At 37.4% G+C, this 21,061-nt stretch overlaps 1 protein-coding gene across 1 annotated transcript in view; it reads left to right on the top strand.

Annotated features, from left to right (window-relative positions):
• Positions 1-6,308, top strand: part of Unc50 (Unc50 RNA binding protein) — a 141,876-nt gene extending 135,568 nt beyond the window's left edge. The window contains exons 7-8 of the mRNA XM_090370528.1: positions 4,671-4,772; positions 6,118-6,308. Of these exons, the coding sequence (XP_090226654.1) occupies positions 4,671-4,772; positions 6,118-6,254 (239 nt within the window). The 3' untranslated portion in view covers positions 6,255-6,308. The remainder of the gene's footprint in view (positions 1-4,670; positions 4,773-6,117) is intronic.
• Positions 6,309-21,061: the final 14,753 nt, after the last annotated feature.

The raw sequence follows: 21,061 nt of genomic DNA, 5'->3' as shown, positions 1-21,061 counted from the left end.
GCATGCCCGGGGCCTCTTAAATCGAGGGGGCCTCGAATCTCAGGTAAAAAAAAAAATAAAATTGTTTCATTTTAAATTTTTACTCATCTTTATTACCTACCATTACTGAATAAAACTATAATTTAATATGAGAAGTTAGTAAACTCTTATGTGAATATCCCTACATATTATATGAAATATCTATGTGAACTAAGTGAATCTGAAGTAGAATACATATTATCATTAATGCTTAAATTAATGATTTAAAATGATAATGTTAAATTTGGGATGGATGTTAGTTGTGTCATTTTTTCATTTAAACATTAGTTAAAATATGTATGAAAGAATTGCGCAACCAAAATGATTAAAACTGTAACACCAAATCTAGAGCGCGTGCTATAGTAAAAACGTGCATGTAGAATGCACACTGTAGTGGTACCGAAAATATTTAGAGGGGGGGCCTCAAAATTGAATTGCGCCTGGGGCTTCTCAAGTGCTAAATCCGCCACTGCTCGTGTGCTATAAAAACTAAAATCACTCACTCACCCACTGTTATCCTCTTATAATATCATGCATGGTTGCTAACTCTCCAGAATTAAAACAATTTTGCAGAGTCATTTAATCTCATTGTCTCTAGTTAATGAATTTATCAGGTGGGCTAGTCTGCATTGCATAAAATATGTGGAGTATAAACTAACATACTTCGTGGAAATAAGGAAATGATGGTTCTGTAGACAGTTACAAATAAATAAAAATAAGAACAGCATGCAGTACACAGAATTAAATGTGAAAATAGACCTAGCATTTCAGAGTGAAGAAGTCTTTTTTTGGTAAGAGTGTCCCTTTGCATCCCTGACTAATCTTGTCATTCTTCTCTGCACCCCTTCCAACAGTTCCAGATTTTTCATAAAGTGAGGCTTCCAGACCTGTTGCAGTACTCAAGCTGTGGTTTAACCATTCTTATATAATGGGATAATCACCTACTTGTAGCAAAATTCCTGTATACCATTTATAGAACCCCACTGCTCACAGAACTTCACATCAGACTATACAATTACTGTACTTTTTTTTTTTTCTCCCCTACCTTGAGTTGTACTCATCAATTGGTGTATTATTCTGATATCCAGCCTTAAACTTTAGTTGGTGGCCACTTCTGAGTCCATCTACCTAATTTTTTTTAGGTTTTGTGTAGTAGTATGCCTTGATTCCTGTAATTAACTGCCCTTTCATCAGTATCATTAATAAATACTAAACAGTAAGGGGGCCCAGCACTGAACCCTAAGGTACCACTAACATTGTCCAACAAGAGTAGTGACCATTGACAACCACTCTTTGTCTTGAATAGTAACTTGCCCCTAATGCTACACTGCTTCAATTTGAAGAGCAGTCTTTTATGTGGTACAGCATCAAAAGCTTTTCTGAAATCTAAGTACAGTCGGACCTCTATATAACGAAATCGGTCATTCACTTGAAAAAAATTCGTCAAACAGAAATTTCATTATAAAGAAATACGACGTTTTCAACAATAAAAAATACTAATTCAACATTTAGAAATATAGTAAAAGATGGGAAATAAATCAGAAATAGGTGGAATAAATAAATTTTCTAACATTTTAAAACAATTTATTAATACATACATATTAAGAAATGACTATTTGAATGATGCACACAATATATTACTTTTAAGAATTATTTCGTAAAATATTTGATTATTTTTTGTTGGATTTTATTGTACAAAGTTCAAAAAAAAAAAAAAGTTCACACGTATTTGAATTTTTAAACAAATTATCTTCACACTGAAGGCCTTGATTGCAAAATTGAAATGCTGGCAACATTTCACGTTTGGAAGGTTTAATATTGCCTTCATTGCTCTCATTTTCATCCAACTCATCGTCAGTATTATAGTTCTTTGAATACTCATGAAAATGTTGGAGTCACTCGGATATTCAGCTACTATGACATCATTGTCAATTCCTAAAAATTTGTCAAGAACAGTTTCTTCACCGATCAAGCATTTTGCTTGGAGTTCTTCCCAAGATTACTCAGTCTTGTAGTAGTTCAACTCTCCCATCACTGTTAATTGCTATTTTAGCAAAACAATTCTTAATTGTTGTTTCTGTCAATCTTGAATTCACACTTTAGCCAACTCTTATGCACATCCTCAAATCTGTAACAGAATCTACAGGTTGGTTGGTTTCTATTCTCAGCATAATTTGTTTTCAGTATGCCTTCGGTAGTGCATTTTCAAATTCTTGATAATGCCTTGGTTAATTAGCTGCAATTTAGAAGAGGTATTCAGAGGGAAGAAAACAAGCTTCACACTTGTAAGTTTTGAAATTACTGAGTGAATGTGAGCAGGACAATCAACACTTTTTTTTTTTTTTTTTTTTTTTTTTTTCAGTTTTCTTTCGTCATCTTTCTATTGAAATTTAAAATTTCACTTGTGATCCAAGATTTTTTTTGTAATTATAGTGCAACTCTAATGACTTTACTCCTTTGAAACATCAGGGTTGTTTACTTTTGCATATTACCAAAAGCTTCAGGTTTTCATTACCAGCTATATTTGCACCAACCAAAACTGTAATTGTCTCCTTATTTTTATCACCTTAAAAAGTCAGTGACTTGTTCACCAAACATTTAAAAAATTGACCTGTTTCTTTCCAATGGGTACAGTCTTTTTTGATTGCAACTTCACTTTCACCAGAAATAACTTTATTGAGTAAGCCATGGCACTCTTTTAAATTTGTCCGGCCGAGAACTGGCTTTATGCCCCAGAAAAGATGTGTACTCCATAGCCTTTCCTTTTATTAATGGCCCTGATATTGGCATGTTTTAGTCTTGAATCAACTTCACCCACTTAAAAATGGCTTCGTCTACATCTTCATACAGGCATAAATTTACATGTGTATAACTGGATCATTCCGTTTCTTCAAACAGTTTGAGAATTGAAACACAGTTTTTCAGAATGGTTGACACACTACTGGCAGCGATAACAAATTTTAAAGTGTGTTTTTTTTTTTTTTAAACTCCACTATTAAGCACTTCCACTACACTCAAATTTCCTCTTAGACATTGCTAAAACAAAATTGATTTAGGGACCACTTGTATCATGTAAACAGACAAGTTAAATTTAGTGGGTGTGGATGACTCATTTCTGTGAAACAACAGATGAATTTCTGGGATAAAGGACGATCACTCTCTCCTAATTCTCTAATAGGGTGCTTACAGTAAAAAACCAGAACCTTTGTCCACTTCAGGAATATGCCCTAATCTTTGCCATGGCTGTGGACACAGGTAGCAACAGTTCTTGGTACAGTAGAAGTGGTTGAATAGGTTTACGGGCACCACTAAATTGTGGAATGTTTTAGCTCTTAATTCGTGCTCTTCAGAATTAATCCTTTATGGAAGTTCTCGCTGGGAGTATATGGAAGTTCATTAAAGAGAGGTCTGATTGTATATGATGTAAAATTATTTTTTGCATCCAGTTCCCTTTTTGCTGCATCATAGTATCCACTAATGGTTCAATATGGTTTTAATAGTGGTTTATAGTATCCAATAATGGTTCAGACAAGATCTTCCCTAACAAACCCATGTTGCGACTGCATTTCTGTTCCTGGTGGCCCGCATCTGGCACCTGAAGCAATTTTATACGACCCACGAATACATTTGAATTATGTATTTGTTGTAAATACAGGGCTTATAATTTTAGAGACATAGAGATATGGACTGAGCTTTTGTGCACGACTGCTATTGAAGGAAAAAGAGAGAGAATGAATAGGTTGGGGCTTTGTCTTTGTATGCCAGGCCGCATGACTGGGGTAAGGTGGGAGAACTTCCCACGTTGATAAAATCAGTAAATTTAGTTCGCCAGCCGACAGTTGGTGACGCTTCAGTATTCTGGTGTTTCCGATTTTTTTCTATTGAGTTGGTACTTCTGATATATATTTTCCTTGAGTCAGTCACTAGTTGTTTAGCTGGATGCACAGCTGCGCAGTTCACAGTTCATATTGCTATATAGGAGACAAACTAATGTACGGCCTGTCAGCTGCTTTCAGATCGTGCATTTGGCCCGCATGCAATTTGAGTTTGAGACCACTGTCTTTAAGGACTAACTCCTTTATTTTTCCCCAAACAGAAGTCATGCTAATAGGTCTGTAATTACTCACTTTGATTCTCCCCCCCCCCCTTTGAATAGGAGAGACATTTCCACAATCTCTTATTCATTGGATGCTCTCATAATTATAGTCAGAGGTCTGCTTACCATTTTTGCTGCTTCTCTTAATATAATCGGATAATTCCGTGAGCTCTCCAGTTGTCTTGTTTATGTTCAGAGTATACAAAGAAATTTCTTGAAGGCAGTAATTACAGTGTTGGGCTGAGTAAACATGAAGTTCAGCTTGGTTGGGACTGTGAATTTTATTTCCTTTCCTCCCCTCCAATTCATAATTGAATTCTAGTCTAGATTGCATTCAAACCTACTGCCATCTGGTTAGACTGAACATTCGGACTAAGATTTGTTTCAGCTACACCATTTTGACTTGTGGCAAACTGTAGTTATAGTTAATTCAGTACTAAAACTTAATTGCCATTTTATAAACCGATACATAATGTAAGGTTTTCATCAATAGTATTCAAATAAAATAACAATAATATGATTATTTTTCTAAAATGTACTAATGTTCTATTTTCAGTTCTCATAAACCATGACTGGTTTATATCCACTTTCTTTGGAAACACATTATGGCTGTTTGCTCTTATGTACTATATATATATTACTTTCCTTGGTTATAGTGGTAAGTAACGATTTATTAGTTGTTAATATATATTTTTGTGCAAAGGCTACCATTAAAAAAAATAATTATGATTACCAGTATTTTTCTATATGTGAGGTGTGGCAATAAAGTTCCTGGACTGATGCTACTGTCGTCGTGTTTCATGAAAATAAATGGAAGTAGTATGTTGTAGTTCAAACTTCCTCCAACAGATGGTGGTACAGAGATTGTCCAGTAGGCTGACAGGTTGCAAGTAACAACCAGTTTCTTTAGTAGCATTAAAGTTCTGTGTCATGATTTTGCAATGGAGCAATGACTTAATATCAAATCAAATTTTGCTTTAAACTGGGAAATTTGCAAGAGGAACGTGTGAAATGTTAAAAACTGTTTGTAGTGATGGAACATAAGTCATACCAGTGTGTTTTAATAGTATAAGTAGTTTAAAGACAGACATGAGGTTGATAGAAAGCCCACTTCTGTAACCTTCTTGAAATGAGGGAAGAGTTGCAAAAGTTGGGCATATGAATAAGGAAATGATTCGTCAAATTTTGCATTAAGATTGAGGGAAAAGGAAAGTCTGTACCTCATGGATGAGCAGAAGCAATGAAGGGTTTCATCATGCAAAGACTTCATCCAGACTTTCAAGGAAATCGTAATTTCCTCAACTATATTGTGACTGAAGATGAGTATTGGGTATTTCAGTACATCCTAGAGATGAAGCATCAGAGCATACAGTGGACTTCAAAATCATCACCAAAGCCCAAAAAAAGTTTCATTTACAGGATCCAGGATCAAGATGATCTGATCATGTTTTTTGGCAAATAGAATGTAATTAACAAGGAATTTATACCCGGTGGGAGGGGGGGGGGGGAGGAGTTAGTACTGCATTTGCTTCAAAGACCATTGAAATGTGAAATGTATTTTATGGATGAGTCCACAATCTTGAGAGAAAGGCAGCTGGTTCTTGTTGCTTGACAATGTCCCCCTACCCATTCTACACTTGTGAAGACATTTCTGATGAAACATGACAGTGTATAGATCCAACCATCCACTCAGCGCTCCCGATCTAACACCATCAGAGGTGAAAACTGCCCTCAAAGGAGATTTCAGGATGTTGAGGATATGAAGAAAAAAATATAAGTGCTGAACTGAACACTATCTCTTTGCTGACTCTTTTCAGAAACTTTTAGAATGGTGTAATAAGTGCATCTAATCAGGTAATGATTATGGTGAATAAAAATAAAACCATATTTCAGTTTTGTGTTCTTTTTATTGCACCAGTCCAAGAACTTTATTGCCATACCTCGTATTACTTTGCATTTGTATTCATTTTGATATATATATATTTTTTTTAATTTTTTTTTAGCATTGCCGATACTGAAGAACACCCAAGTGCTGTTATATCCGATGACAGTTACATTTTTATTTTATGTAACAACGCTAATCACAGGATGGAATTTGTGCATCTTAATCACAGATTTTTATAAGTATCGTGTGCTGTAGGACATCGTGTACAAATAATGAAGGCAAAGTGCTGTGAATTGGAACTAAATAATGAGGTGCAATTAGAAATACAAAGAAAGAGATTCGTTCAAAATGAAAAACTTTCTTGGAATTTGTATACTTTGATTTTGAAAATGATTTTGTATATAAAGTTGTACATGGGAAATATCTCGGTTCCTTAGATCAATGTATGTAGAGCTGTTGTATCATCGATATTCAAATTCTTAATGTGCATAAAATCCTAAGATTAATACCGAGTCTCACGATCTTCAGTTACCTTTTCTAGCTGATGATGAAGGTTGCAGACTAGTTATTATTCCACATAATTCACTTTAAAGACTGCAAATATTGAAGAAAATAAAAGTTTTTATAACTTTGTATATAAAATCCTTTCATTGTAGATTATGGTATGATAACTAAATCTCCATATACATGAAATATGTTGTTTGTTTTCTATGTAATGAATAGGAAAAAGAACTCAAAATATTCTATATATTTACCATTTTATTCACCTTATAATAAAACATCTAATTCACTTATATAGCTAAGGACAATTTTACTTATTTGTTAGCAAAGCTTTTTTTTCCTTGTATAGAAAAACATGCCCTGTAGTGGAGAGAAATTTTCTAGGTAGTTCAAGGTCCTTTGTTAGCTGCCCCTGCCCCCTTCTCTCATTTTATATACCTTTCATCCACAATTCATAATACTGACTACTTACATAAGCAGTGCATTTCTTAGTTTGTTGATGAGAAGGGGTGGAAGTGTAGTGTGTGAATGTGTCATGGAGTAATTAGTGAATGACCTTAACCTGCCTATAAAAATTTTCTCTGCTTTGGTTTTTTTTTTATGTTGAATGAGGACTCATTCTCCCCTAAGAAAATAATAAAGGTGTTTCCACCAAATTTCCATTGCTTATATCTATCGTTTTTCAAGCTGTATACTGTGACCATAGACATTAATTTGCCTAGACTTATTTTAAGGTTTGCAAGGTTGTTAATGACAGTATGCTACTGCAGAAGGATCTAGAAAAGTTGGCAGATGGGCTGAGAGGTGGCAACTGAAGTTTAACATTGACAAATGTAAAGTACTGCATATGGGAAGCAGTAACCCCAAAGTAATGTATCAACTGTGCAGTACTACACTCAGGGTAGTGCAGAATGAAAAAGAAAAGACCTGTTGGTAATTGTGCAGTCAGATATGAAGTTTTTTGAGCAGTGCAGACAGGCTGCCAGAGCAGCTTTTGGGGGTTTTGTCAGTGACATACAGAAATTTTTTTTGCAGGGATAAGGTGATTATCCTTTTGTAAAGGCAATGGTCAGGCCACACCTTGAGTACTGCATACAAGTCTGGAGACTCATTTTAGAAAGAATGTAGAGCTGCTGGAAGTACAGAGAAGGGTGGGGGGAACAAAGGGTTGCTCTTACCAAGAAAGGCTTAAGTTCTGCAAATTATAGCGTATGGAGACTAGGCACCTGCAAGGAGATAAGGCTTTGAATGGTTTGAGCAAGCTCAATGCTGATTGAATTCTTCCTCTTGCCCAGATTATGCACCTGAGGGAACATAAATTCAGATTGAGGAAAGACAATTGTAGAATAGATGTGTGGAAATTTGCTTTAGCCAGCAGATGATCGATTGCTGGAACAAACTTCCATCTGCCGTTGCGGAAGTTGATAGCTTCAATAAATTCAAGGAAGAACTGGACAAACTTTTGGAGTGAATGGATGGGTGGAATGGGAAAGTTTTTTTTTTTTTTTTTTGGCTGAAGCTATATAAGCTTGCTTTATGGCATCATATGCCTTTAATAATGCTAAGCATACTTTAGTGTACAAAACAAATAGATAGCTCTTAAATATTGTAGAATCAGGTGGGTCTTTATATTTTATTTTAAATATATTTTATATTTTCAAATATATTTTAAATTCCAAACAATAAGCTATTCAAACACTATACACCACAATAATTTAATTGAAAACAATTTTTTTTTTTTTTTTTTTATATTTTCATTGCATTCTAGTTAAAATACCAGGAGTAACAGGTCAATTTCTCTGATGATGCTTGATACTAGAAAAATAGCACTATCAATATTGCTTAGATATAATGTTCTGTAGATAGGAATTTTATGAGCAGATCAATGTCTAGAATAGGGACAATAACCTTTTTAGGATGATTTATTTGCTTGGGTGCCAGTGGTCAAATTTTGAAATCAGTGTTTTTATGTAATGAAACTACTCTTATTTTGCAAAAACTGTTCCACAAAGGATGAGGCTAGGTTTTTGCATTGAAATTCAGTGGATGTACCTTTGATGTTGACAATTCCCATTGCACTATCTTGTTGGGGATGATTACGTGAAATGGTTCTTGTGATGCCACATAGCCAACCCCTGGCCCAGAGACAGTTAAAATGTAATTATATGATTTTAGGTGTGCAGTTCTTAACTGAACTTTACTACCAGTTAAATAACTCACATGGGGTTTTCATTTCATATTAGCAGAATGAAAACATAGATCACAAAGAGACCATCTGATTTCAATATGGTATCAGTGTTCAGTGTATTTAAGGCAAAGATTCAGATGATTCACAAAGATTTAATTAAAAAGTGAATATATCCATATAAATGGAATACAGTTATAGGCCAAAAAGTTTGGCATACCTTCATGTCTAATTCCACTTAATAAATTATAACTCATTTGTGTGGTTAAAAAGATTCTGAATTGTGCTGGTCCCACAGGAACTAGAAGTTGTTGGTGACTCTATTGACAGGGAAATGGGGAATATGCTATGTAAAAAGGATAGGTGGAACAGGACCAGGGTATGTCTGCCAGGGGCAAAGGTTGATGACATTGTAGAGCAGATATCTTTTAAGGGCACAAAAGGTGATATTGTTGTACACGTTGGCACTAATGCTATTAAGAGTAGGAGACCGGCAGAATTACTTAACAGGTACAAGTCACTGTTGAAAAAAAAGCCGTGAATTAGGGTTGAATTTGAAAGTATTTGCAATTCGGCCCAGACATGATAGGAGATGGATCAATTCAGCCCTGGAAAGATTGTGCAAGGCTCTATTTTTTAAGGGGTAGAATTTTTTTCAGATTGGACTGTACTTGTTAACAGGAGAGACTGCTTCTACAGGGATGGGATACACTTAAATAGAAAGGGTGCAAGAATATTTGCTGATGCTATCAAGGCAGTGTTAGGCGGGTCGGAAAACTGCTAGCTTTGGGGGGGATACAAGGACTAATAGATTAACAGTAGCCACTGGCAGAGGTGAAAGTGATTCTTGCACTGCTTCTATTGGAATGAACAGCAGCCTGGAAAACAAGATGCAGGGTATTTCAGAGACTTCTGGGGGTCATTGCGATACAAGGTTGTGTTAGGGTAGCTAAGAATAGGAACAGGTACATGTATACCAATGCTAGGCGGCTTCTCCGTAGCCAGGTGGGAAGGAGCAGCAGTGCGTGGCACACGCTTCTTGATTAGACCGGGGTTCGAGCCCGTCACCACCAAATACGGAGGATGCGGAGAGGTCAAGGGAATGACCACCGCACATTCCTGGAGCAATCTGGCCTTAGTTGCTAATGCTCCTAAAAATCAAACAAACAACAACAACCAATGCTAGGAGTTTGGTAAATAAATTTGAGGTATTGCTCAAAACATCAAAGGCAGATATTGTTGGGATAACAGAGACCTGGTGTCACACAGATATATGGAACTGGAATTTGGGGAGTACAATGTGTACAGGAAGGATAGGAAGAGAGGAGGGGTTATGCTATTAGTTAAGAAACACAAAATCCAAGGAAGTGAAGCCACTCGACATCATTGGACAGTGCTGTGTCGAGTCAGTTTGGTGTGACATAAGCATTGGGAGATCAAAATTGAGAGTAGGAGTGTGTTATAGGCCTGATGGGTATAATAAGAAACTGTACAGGGAAATAGAGTGGGCCAGTAAATCAGTTTTATAATGGGGGATTTTAATTTCCCAGATTTTGACTGGAATTTGTGGGTTTTTCACTGACATACTAGCAAGGCTTTTGTGGATTTATTGGATGATTGTTTTCTACATCAGCATGTTCGGGAAACAACTAGAGGGACCAATACTCTTGATCTGATTATCAGTAGTGATTCTTCATGCATTAAGAATCTGCAAATAAAGAAACCACTAGGTGGCAGTGATCATAGTGTGCTGAGGTGGAATTTACTCAATGATGCAACTATCATCAAGGGTAAAGGGAAGGGTTTTTGCTTTCATAAAGGTGACTACGGTGGTGTGAAACAGTTTTTAAATTCTATAAAGCGGGAACAACTGATGATGATACCAACAGCAAATTCAAAATGATAAGATTCAAAGAATTTATCTTGGACGCTACTAGGCTTTACATACCAATTAAGAAATATTGTCCAAAGTTTAGGCCTAAATGGATGTCAGATGAACTAATGAGACATATGGCAGAGAAGAAAAATGCATGGGATGCATATAAATTAATGGGTGACATGGAAGCCTATGATAGATATAAGCTGGTCTGTAACCAAGTCACAAAGAAGATTAGGCAGGCAAAGGCAGATTATGAGAAATCCTTGCCAAAGGATGCAAAGAAAAACAAAAGAGTTCTTATAATTTGTTTGTTTAAAGAATCAGATTGATCCACTGGATATTGATGGTTCAACTGTTGATGATCCTGCTCAGGTGGCTAACAAACTAAATGAGTATTTTGCATCTACATTCACCCATGAGGAGTTATTCAGGAAGGGGAATGCCAGAGGTGAGTTAAACTCTGGCAGTGAGCTAGATGATTTTGTAATAACTGAGAGGAAAGTGGAGGAGAAACTGTTGAAGATAAACATAAAAAAGGCACCTGGGGTGGATGGGATCTATCCAGCTATATTAAAGGAGGCAGCAAAGGAAGTAAGCAAACCGTTAGCCATAATCATGAGAGCTTCTTTGGACTCGGGGGGAGGTACCCATGGACTTGAGATGTGACCCCAATTCACAAAGGAGGAACAAAGGGTGATACAAGTAATTATAGACCTGTTAGTTTAACTTCTGTTCCAGGAAAATTAATGGAGGCACTGGTTAAAGAAGCACTGCAGGATCATCTAGATAAGACTTCAGTTATAGCTCGGACACAGCATGGTTTTGTTAAGGGAAAGTCTTGCCTGACCAATTTGATTGGATACTATGATGTGGTCACAAAGGAACTGGATGCAGGGAATAACTTTGATATATATTTGGATCTTAGAAAGGCTTTTGATACTGTTGCACATGGAAGACTGCTGAACAAATTGGAGCAGTGTGACATTGGAGGCAAATTGCTGCTATGGATAAAGGGATGGTTGAGTGGGAGAAGACAGAGTGGTAATCAATGGACACTGCTCATCGTGGACTAATGTTATTAGTGGAGTCCCTCAGGGTTCCGTGTTGGGTCCATTGTTTTCTGTATTTATAAATGATATTGATGATCGTATATTAAGCTTAATGTCCAAGTTTGCAGATGATATGAAGGCTGGCAGATTTATTAAGGACACTAATGACAGTACGCTGATGCAACAGAATCTAGAAAAGTTGAGCAGATGGGCTGAGAGGTGGCAAATGAAGTTTAACATTGACAAATGTAAAGTACTACATATGGGAAGCAGTAACCCCAGAGTGACGTATCAACTCTTGTACTACACTGACAGTGGTAGAGAACAAAAATGACCTGGAGATAATTGTGCAGGCAGATATGAAGTTTTCTGAGCGTACAGACGGTCTGCAAGAGTAGCTCAGTGTCTTGTCAATGATATACAGGAATAAGGTGATTATCCTCTTGTATAAGGCAATGATCAGACCCCACCTTGAGTACTGGACACAGGTCTGGAGGCCTCATTTTAAAAAGGATGTAGAGCTGTTGGAACGAGCACAGAGAAGGGCAACAAGATTAGTGAATGGTACAAAGGGTTGCTCTTAGAAAGAAAGGCTTAAGTTTTTGCAAATTAGTGTCTGGAGACTAGGCACCCACGAGGTGATCTGATTGAGGTGTATAAAGCTTTGAATGGTTTGAGCATGCTCAATGCTGATGGGATTTTTTCCTCTTGCTCAGAATAATCGTGTGAGAGGGCATAAATTCAAATTGAGGAAAGACAGATGTAGGATAGATGTGCGAAAATTTGCCTTTAGCCAGCGGGTAGTTAGTTGGTGGAAGAGACTTCCATCCTTTGTTGTGGAAGTTAATAGCCTAAATAAATTTAAGGCTGAGCTGGACAGGAATTTGGAACGAATGCAGGGGTGAAATGGGAGTGGTTTTTTTTTTTTTTTTTTTGACTGATGCTGCATAAGCTTGTTTTCTTGCATCATATGTTTCTACTAATACTAAAATCTGCATAATTGCTTGTGAAAAAAAAAAAAACCACTCTATATTTAAGTCAGAGAAGTTGAATATAATTACAAGCAAAAGTTAGAAATGTTTCTGCATCTAACTTTCATTATAACTCAATAAATATGTATAAACTTTCATAAAGTAATTCCAAACCAAGCCTTTTTCAGCCGATTTCCAAACTTAGCTACCTGCCCATTTTTTCCAGTTTCCTCCAGCTAACTTTATGCTTCCTTTTTACAAGACAATAAATTAGACCGGGGTTCAAGCCCGTGACCACCAAATACGGAGGATGCGGAAAGGTCAGGGAATGACCACCACATATCCTCAGAGCAATATGGCCTTAGTCGCTAATGCTCCTAAAAACCAAATAACTAGAACAAGACAATAAAGCAAAAAAAAAAAAAAAAAAAAGGCATTGGGAAATAAAGTGAGGGGGATAAGGGTAAAAAGCATAAACAATGAAAGAGAATAAAATGTTATCAAAATAAATGAAAATAAAATTTTGGTAAACAAAATAAAAATAAGGATAAAAGGTTACAGTTTACAAGCCATTTTCAAAAATCTCCCCTTTATTCATATAATTTTTATTTTGTTTACCAAAATTTTATTTTCATTTATTTTGGTAATGAAATTTTTCTCATTTTTATTTAAGTTTATGCTTTTTACACTGTGGCTTGTGGTTTTCATGAGAAATGAAGAAGTCGCTATTTTACGTGCAATCCTGGACACCTGACGAGAGGTTGATTTTAAGTTGTGTGGCAACATCCTTATTTTGTCAATTTTGTAATTATTTTTCTTATGCATATTTTATTTATCTTCTGTCTCTCCTTCTTTGCTTTATTGTACCGAGGTTTGGCATTTGTTGACTGCACTAGACTACTTACCCATTTTTCTACCTTCTTAGTTTCACTTTCTTGTTATTCTATTCAACATATATACGAGGTGCTACCCAAAGGTTCCCAAAATTTAAATGTGGGGGAACTACATCTAGTATGGACTCGTGGTGCTAGGTAACAATGCATGCATCCTTCGTGAATTAGTGTGCAAACGTGGCTTTGGGCTGGATAGAGTCATTGAATATTTATGTGCAGTTCTTTGGTGGTGTTTCGCATAGTTTGTGATTGTTGCAATGACTGATGTGAGAGAGCAACGTGCTTGCATCAAGTTTTGTTTGTTTCCTTCTTAACGATACAGCAACAGAAACCCATAAGAAGTTGAAACAAGCTTCTGGTGACAATGCTTTAGGCCAGACGCAGACCTACTACTGGTTTAACTGTTTTAAAAACAGTCGAATGTCAATTGATGACAACGATCACTCTGGGCATCCACCATCTTCGAGCATCACCCGGGAAAATGTTGCAAAAGTTCAGGTGGTGATCCGTGAAGACCGCAGACGGACCATCCACATTTGTGGCATTGTAGGTCTATCCTACAGCATGTGTCAGCAGATTTTGTCAGAGGAGTTGAACATGAGAAGGATTGCGGCCAAGTTTGTGCCATGGTTACCAAGTGAAGGCCAAAAGCAGCATTGCATGGAAGTTAGCAGATATCTTCAAGAACAGGCCAGGAGTGATCAAAACTTCCTTTCTACGGTTGTCACTGGTGATGAGCATTGGGTATATGGTATGACCCAGAAACCAAGCAACAATCACCCCAGTCAGACTTCACCCGACTGAAGAAAGCACGACAAATGAGAAGCAATGTGAAGAACCTTCTGCACTATATGAAATTCTACAGGCACAATTAGCTATAGGTTTACTACTTAGAAAAGTACTTGAGCAGTATAAGTGATAATCATGGATGAGATGCCACAGTGGAATTTTAGGGATGTTCCATTGCAGTGGTGGGTGAAGCTTTTACATTTATACACAGAATCCCAACCAAAGTAAACATTCTCACCCTGCATTATTCATAATGTACCTTTCACACGAGGACCATACTTACACTTCTCGCGGCCTCCTTTAAAGATACCAGAGTCAAAATAAAAACATAAAAAAAACTGGCATATATAAATATAATCAGAAAAAAACTATTTTTACCGATCTGTTTTGTTATCGAATTTGATCTTTTAGATGCTGCAGTTTAAAAAAAAAAAAAACGCTTTAATAATTTGAGTTTATAGAGGCTACGTGAGACCCACCCTCAATGGTGAGGTTTGAGGCTAGCACCTCATATACCTGTTCATAAGTACAGCCCTATTTCACATAGCTTAAAAGAAACATGGTCAAGCAACTTTTGCTTTTTAATAATCAATGCAATTGTCACTTACATATTTTTGTCACTAACCACCTATCTTATAGATCCTTTTTTTCTTGCATGCCTAGATTTACTGCCATAATGGCGAGTTCACGTGAAGGTTTACACTGCTCACATAAAAGCCATTTTAAAATTTAAAAAATTTAAACTTCTAATTACAATTAGATAGTGAAAAACAAGTACACTGAGAAAAGTATAGCATTCTCAACATTAAGTAATTAATGTACTTTTTAATTGGAACAGCTGTTCAACATCTGTAGTTCATTTGACAATCAGATTGGTGAGGTATAGAAATTTTAGTGAAGAGGCTAACTTTACTTTTTCTTAACCAAGTCTTATAACAGTATTCTCCCCCCTTTTTTAAGTCTCTGGTAATGGTGTAATTAAATTTAATTTCAATATTCTTAATTACTGAATTAAGAATATTGATATCTGAGTTCTTGAAATTGAAAAGTTAGTATTGAATTCATTTCATCATTCAATATTATTATTAATAACTAATCAACTTATTTTAGTATCCAGTTTCTCCCTCTCTGACCACTAACTTGGGTGGTAGCCAAAGGCTGTCTTCTAACTTCTCTGCTAATGCTGGTGTTCCCAAGGAGCACCAGCATTAGTTCTTTCACTCACTCGATCATGTATATTAATGACTTTCTTCCATTTATTGGAAATCTTATCCAGTTTTGCTGATGATAGTACACTAAATTCCTCCTCCCAATTTGAGAAACCTTTGCCTAGCACAAACAGCCTCAACTTCTCGGATATCCATTGAATTTCTTAAATAATGGTTTCCAGGTAATTAGCATTACCACAAGCATACGATGCAAGCAAGCAAGCTTATGTAGCATCAGCCAAAAAAAAAAAAAAACCCCTTTCACCCCTCCATTCGTTCCAAATGCCTGTCCAGCTCAGCATTAAATTTATTTAGGCTATTAGCTTCCACAACAAAAGATGGAAGCCTGTTCCACCAATCAACTACCCGCTGGCTAAAGGCAAATTTCCGCACCTCTACTTTACAACTATCTTTCCTCAATTTGAAACTGTGCCCCCCCCTGAGGTTCTTAGTCTGAGCAAGAGGAAGAATCCCATCAGCATTCAGCTTGCTCAATCCATTCAAGGCCTTATACACCTCAATCAGATCACCTCGCAGGTGCCTACTCTCTTGGTGCTGCAATTTTCAGAACTTAAGCCTTTCTTGGTAAGACCACCCCTTTGTTCTGCTCACTAATCTTGGTTCCCTTCTTTGTACTCGTTCTAGCAACCCTACATCCTTCCAAAAATGAAGCCTCCAGACCTATACACAGTACTCTAGGTGTGGTCTGACCATTGCCTTGTATAACGGGATACAGGCTGGCCTCGATTAACGCGATTAATTCGTCCCGCGAGCACATCGTGCAAAACGGAAACGCGTTAATCGAATATAATAATCAATAGGAAAAATTATTGGTCCTTGACCTTCTGGAATGTCCATAAAGAATTTTAAAAATACCTTTTAAATAACTTTTTAACTGTATACAATGTAAAAGATAATGAAAATAATTATGGAATTAAATGTTTATTGCATAAAATGGAGGTTCCCAAACTGCGCGCCGCGGAATATTTTAAATTTTCAGGGGAAACATAGCGATACTCGACATCTGTCTGACACCGCGCGAACTACTCTCGAGTTAGTTCACAGTTTCAGCATTTCTTATTAAGTTGTTTGGACCTAAATACTAAATGGAACTGTTAGGTATTTCTTTTGGTCTGGGTGCACCTTGAAAAAATTACTGAGACGCTAAGGGTGCCGTGAACCGAGAAAGTTTGGGAACCTCTGACATAAAATACACAATGAAGAAATGACTGTTGCGGAAATATTTGAACAGTGTTGATTTTCTCTTTTCATCAATCAATTTCCAATAGCCGACAACAATCTTCTCTGGGCCCTGGCGAAATAAATATCCAGAAAACCTCAAACCTTTTGTTTGAGGTTCTCTGCGATACGAAAGATTTCATCTAATTCTTTTACTGTTATCTCCTTGGCGGTAACATTTTCATCTGGTTCATTTAAAAATTTGAATTTTTATGCAAGTGTGCATTGACTTTATTAGCAGGAGACAAACAAGTAACATGTCTTCTTCCGAGCAGGCAAACGTTTGTTTATTGACCGTACGACTCGTGGTAAGCATAACGTGCGATTCAAATCTTTTTCAACTATCGCATAAAAAAGATCGCGTTAACTGGAAATTTGCATCGTGTAAAGTGGTATAATTTTTCAAATAGTGTTAATGGAACTCACGTTATGTGAGGCCTGCCTGTAATCACGTCCCCGCTAGCAGAATTCCTCTATATCATTGGCAAGACTCCATGACCTGCCCTTGCAGCCCTTCTGCACTGCTCAGCGAACTTCATATTTGACTGCACAATTACCCCCGGTTTTTGTTCACTTTCCACTTCCCTGAGTGTAGTACCACACATTTGGTATGTTTCTCTTGGGTTATTGCTACCCATATGCAGTATTTTGCATTTGTCAATGTTAAACTTCAGTTGCCACTTCTCAGCCCATTTTCTCAACTTATCTAGATCCAGTTAGAGTAGCATGCTGTCTTTACTGTCATTAACAACCCTGTCAACCTTTGTATCATCTGCAAACTTGGACATTAAACCAGACATACCTTCATCAATATCATTGATAAATATACAAAACAACAATGGGTCCAACACCAAACCCTGGGGAATTCTACTAATAACATTTGTCCACGAAAAGCAGTGTCCACTGATTACCACTCTGTCGTCTCCCATTCAACCATCCCTTTATCCATTGTAGCAACTAACCCTTATTGCCATACCTCTCCAATTTGTACAGCAGTCTTTCATGTGCATTTCTCCGATGTGAAGAAAACAGTTTTAAGACAGGCAGCAAAAGAAGTAACCAAACGATTAATCATAATTATAAGAGCGTCCTTAGTGTCAGGGGATTGCTAGGGAATGTAGATGTGTAAATATCTCCCCAATACACAAAAAGGGTAAAAAAGTAATTACAAACTGTAAGTGTCACTTTTGTTCCAGGAAAACTAATGGAGTTGGTGATTAAAGAAGCAATGCAAGACCACCTAGATAGGAATGCAATTATACAGAATTTTTAAGGGTGATCTTGTCTGACCAACCTGAGTGGATACAATGAATTAAGTAATAAAGGAAAATGAATATATATAATCTTTATTAAATACAAAAGTGATGATATACAGGGTGTCTCAAAAATACACGGCATAACTTCCTCATATGTAGACAATAAAAATATTTTATATCAACATAGTTCCGGAAATGCTTGGTTTCCGAGTTTTGAAGGTCTGTCTATGACACTTAACTGTTCACATCACCTTATGGTAATTGTTCAAAATGTTCACCTTCTGCCTGAATACCACTGGCAAAACATTACTCGTGCAAGGTAATCTGCTGGTGACAAGGCCTGTACCTGTTGTAGATGGTAAGGATACAGTTGGTGTTCTCGCAACATTCTCCAAATAATCAAACATTGAACAGCCAGTTGCACTGCTGTTCTGTGTGTGCGGATTCCAGGAGTGGTATGCACAACATCCAAAATCTCCTCCTCTATTTCAGGAGTTGTAGATCTTGGCCGTCCTCTGTCAGCAGCACGAGGTGTAAAGTTACCATGTTCACAAAGGCAGCGATGGATACCTTCAAACGTTTTCCTGTCTGGACATCTTCGTTCTGGGAACCTTTCGTGGTACAAACGATGAGCCTCTAGAGCATTGCCGTCCGCCAAACCGTACATAAAGTGCATATCCGCTTGCTCCTGATTTGAGTACATGGTCGGAATGGAAAACCATCAGATTCTGCCGGTACCTTGTAATGAAGGAAATCACCTGCGGTGATAAGATATTCTGGTTAATAACTCGAGAACCAAGCATTTCCGGAACTATGTTGATATAAAATATTTTTATTGTCTACATATGAGGAACTCATTCCTGAAGTTATGCCGTGTATTTTTGAGATACCCTGTATATAATATACTCCTCTCAGCAGCAAATGCCAGGGGTTTTTAAATTGGCTGGTGGACAATGGCCTTGGGGAACAGAGCCGACAACGAGAATTCATGTTCACCCCCCCCCCCAGAGCCAACTACAGATCAAATTACAGAAATTATTTACAATAAATACTACAGACTTATACTTTTGACATTATTTACAATATATTCATACACACATTATACTGCCCATATTAATGTGCAGCTTTCCTGGTTGAGGTTAGGCCATCAAGGATCTGTCTTCATTATTTCCAATCCTTTGCAAATTTCTAGAGGTTGCCGTCAATTACTTGGACTGTAGCGAGCATCTGCCTAGGGAGAAAATGATCACAAAGGGCTAGTCTGCTGATGTGGAAGCTGACCTCAATCCGGGTTGATGGATTCTCCAGCCACACAATTCCCAAATGTTTGGCTCCAAGATTATTCTGGTAGTCATTTTGGCATCTTTCCATTACAAGATTTGGCAGTCAGGCAAAGGTTAGTGAGGTCACCATCACAGTTGTTCTTTGCTGGGGTGGATGACAATGTTTATGCATAATCCAATGAAGGAGCCAGTATTCGGCAGGGTACACGTTTTTGATGTTGATGGGAACTGCAGATGCCCAAATTCCTTGGGCATATAACACGATGGATTATACAGAAGTATATATATATATACTGACGAGCACATCCAGATCCCTAACGTGGAGCAGTTGTTTGGTAGTCCTGCACATTTGGCAGAATTTTGTCTAGCTTGTCAGTGTAAGGGTTAAAGCTCAGTTTATAATCGAAGACAACTCCCAAGTCTCTTCATGCATATTGACCACTGGAAAGGGAATAATGTCTAGAGAAGCATGGACTGCAGTGGGTCGGTGCTTGAGAGAAAAGACCCTTTGTGCTGATTTGGCAAGGTTAATCAGGAGTCCAAATTAATAGGGATAGGATCCTAAGTCGTATAACTTTTCATTGATCTTTTTATTGATATTTGAGATATGTTTACCAGGGATAATCTGAGTATATAACTTAATATCACCAGCATAGCAGATTATCTTTTCTCTGTTACACAAATGGAATGACTGCAACAAACAATGCTCTGGACAGGAATCTGCCTTGAGGAACTTCCGCAGTAAAGTTTCCGGAGATGTCTTGATCTGCTGTAAGAAAAATGGTCAGAAAGCAGGGTTGTGATAAACCACGTCACATTTTATGTAAGTAATTTTGTACGAGGTGAAATGCGAAGGGATGCTGATTGAGTCGAAGGCAGCTTCCAGGTCAACATACGTGATGGCAAGCTCTGCTTTAGCTTCTAGTGCTCTGAGAATGGTGCTGGTTATGGATTTAAATTGGTGACGGTGGATCTTCTGGGAATGGATAGTGAATCTGTGGGAGTTTGTGAGGCATGATTTGATTCGTGATGGTTGAAAGTAATATCTTCTACATAAGTTTCAACTGGAAGAGAAAATTGGCCTGAACTGTATGAGGGTCGCAGATTGGCATTTAGCATGTTACCTCATGGCACATCTGTTCCAGAGAGAGGGAGAAGTAGTGCTGTATTAAGACATGGATAAAAATTGATAGTAGTGGATTGATGATAAACATGCTGAGGCATTTGATCATGAATTGCAGCACAAGGTTGGGGCCTGCAGTTGCAGTGGGCAGCAATCCATTTTTCACATCAACAAGGAAGCAGTTATAAGCTGCTTCCTGGTGATGTGAACAGTGGCGAGCATATCAGATGGGCAAATTGCCTGGATACATTGGGGCCAGTGTTTGAGAACCGTGCAATGTGGTCTATCCACAGTTCAAGGTCCAGTGTTTTAGGAATTCACGTGTAAGATTCATAAAACGATTTGCCTTTTCGTAGGGTTGCATTTAAATGTTTTTTAATTGCAGATTTCTGGCAGTTGATCACTGCCCGGACTCTGGAGAAGACAGTCTGATCTTGTACAGTGCCTGACCTTTTCCATCTCTTATGCAAGTTTTGTGTTTCTTGAAAGCTGGATGCTGTGATCTTTTTTATCCTTTTGAGGTCTTGAATATCGAAGTTAGATATGGCGAAGTATGGAAATAGGGTCGTAATCAGATAGAAAGATTGTGAGGACTCTTAGAGGTCGCATGGTGCTGCGGAGAACATCAGATCTGAGAGATTTGATCCTCTTGTGGGGCAGCAATTAAGTAGGCTATTACCCAGTGA

The sequence above is a fragment of the Mastigoproctus giganteus genome, chromosome 3 (assembly GCF_048544385.1).
Source record: "Mastigoproctus giganteus isolate SK-2022 chromosome 3, ASM4854438v1, whole genome shotgun sequence".
Classification (NCBI taxonomy): domain Eukaryota; kingdom Metazoa; phylum Arthropoda; class Arachnida; order Uropygi; family Thelyphonidae; genus Mastigoproctus; species Mastigoproctus giganteus.
Note: the sequence above shows the minus strand (reverse complement) of the source record. Positions and strands in the feature narration are given on the sequence as shown.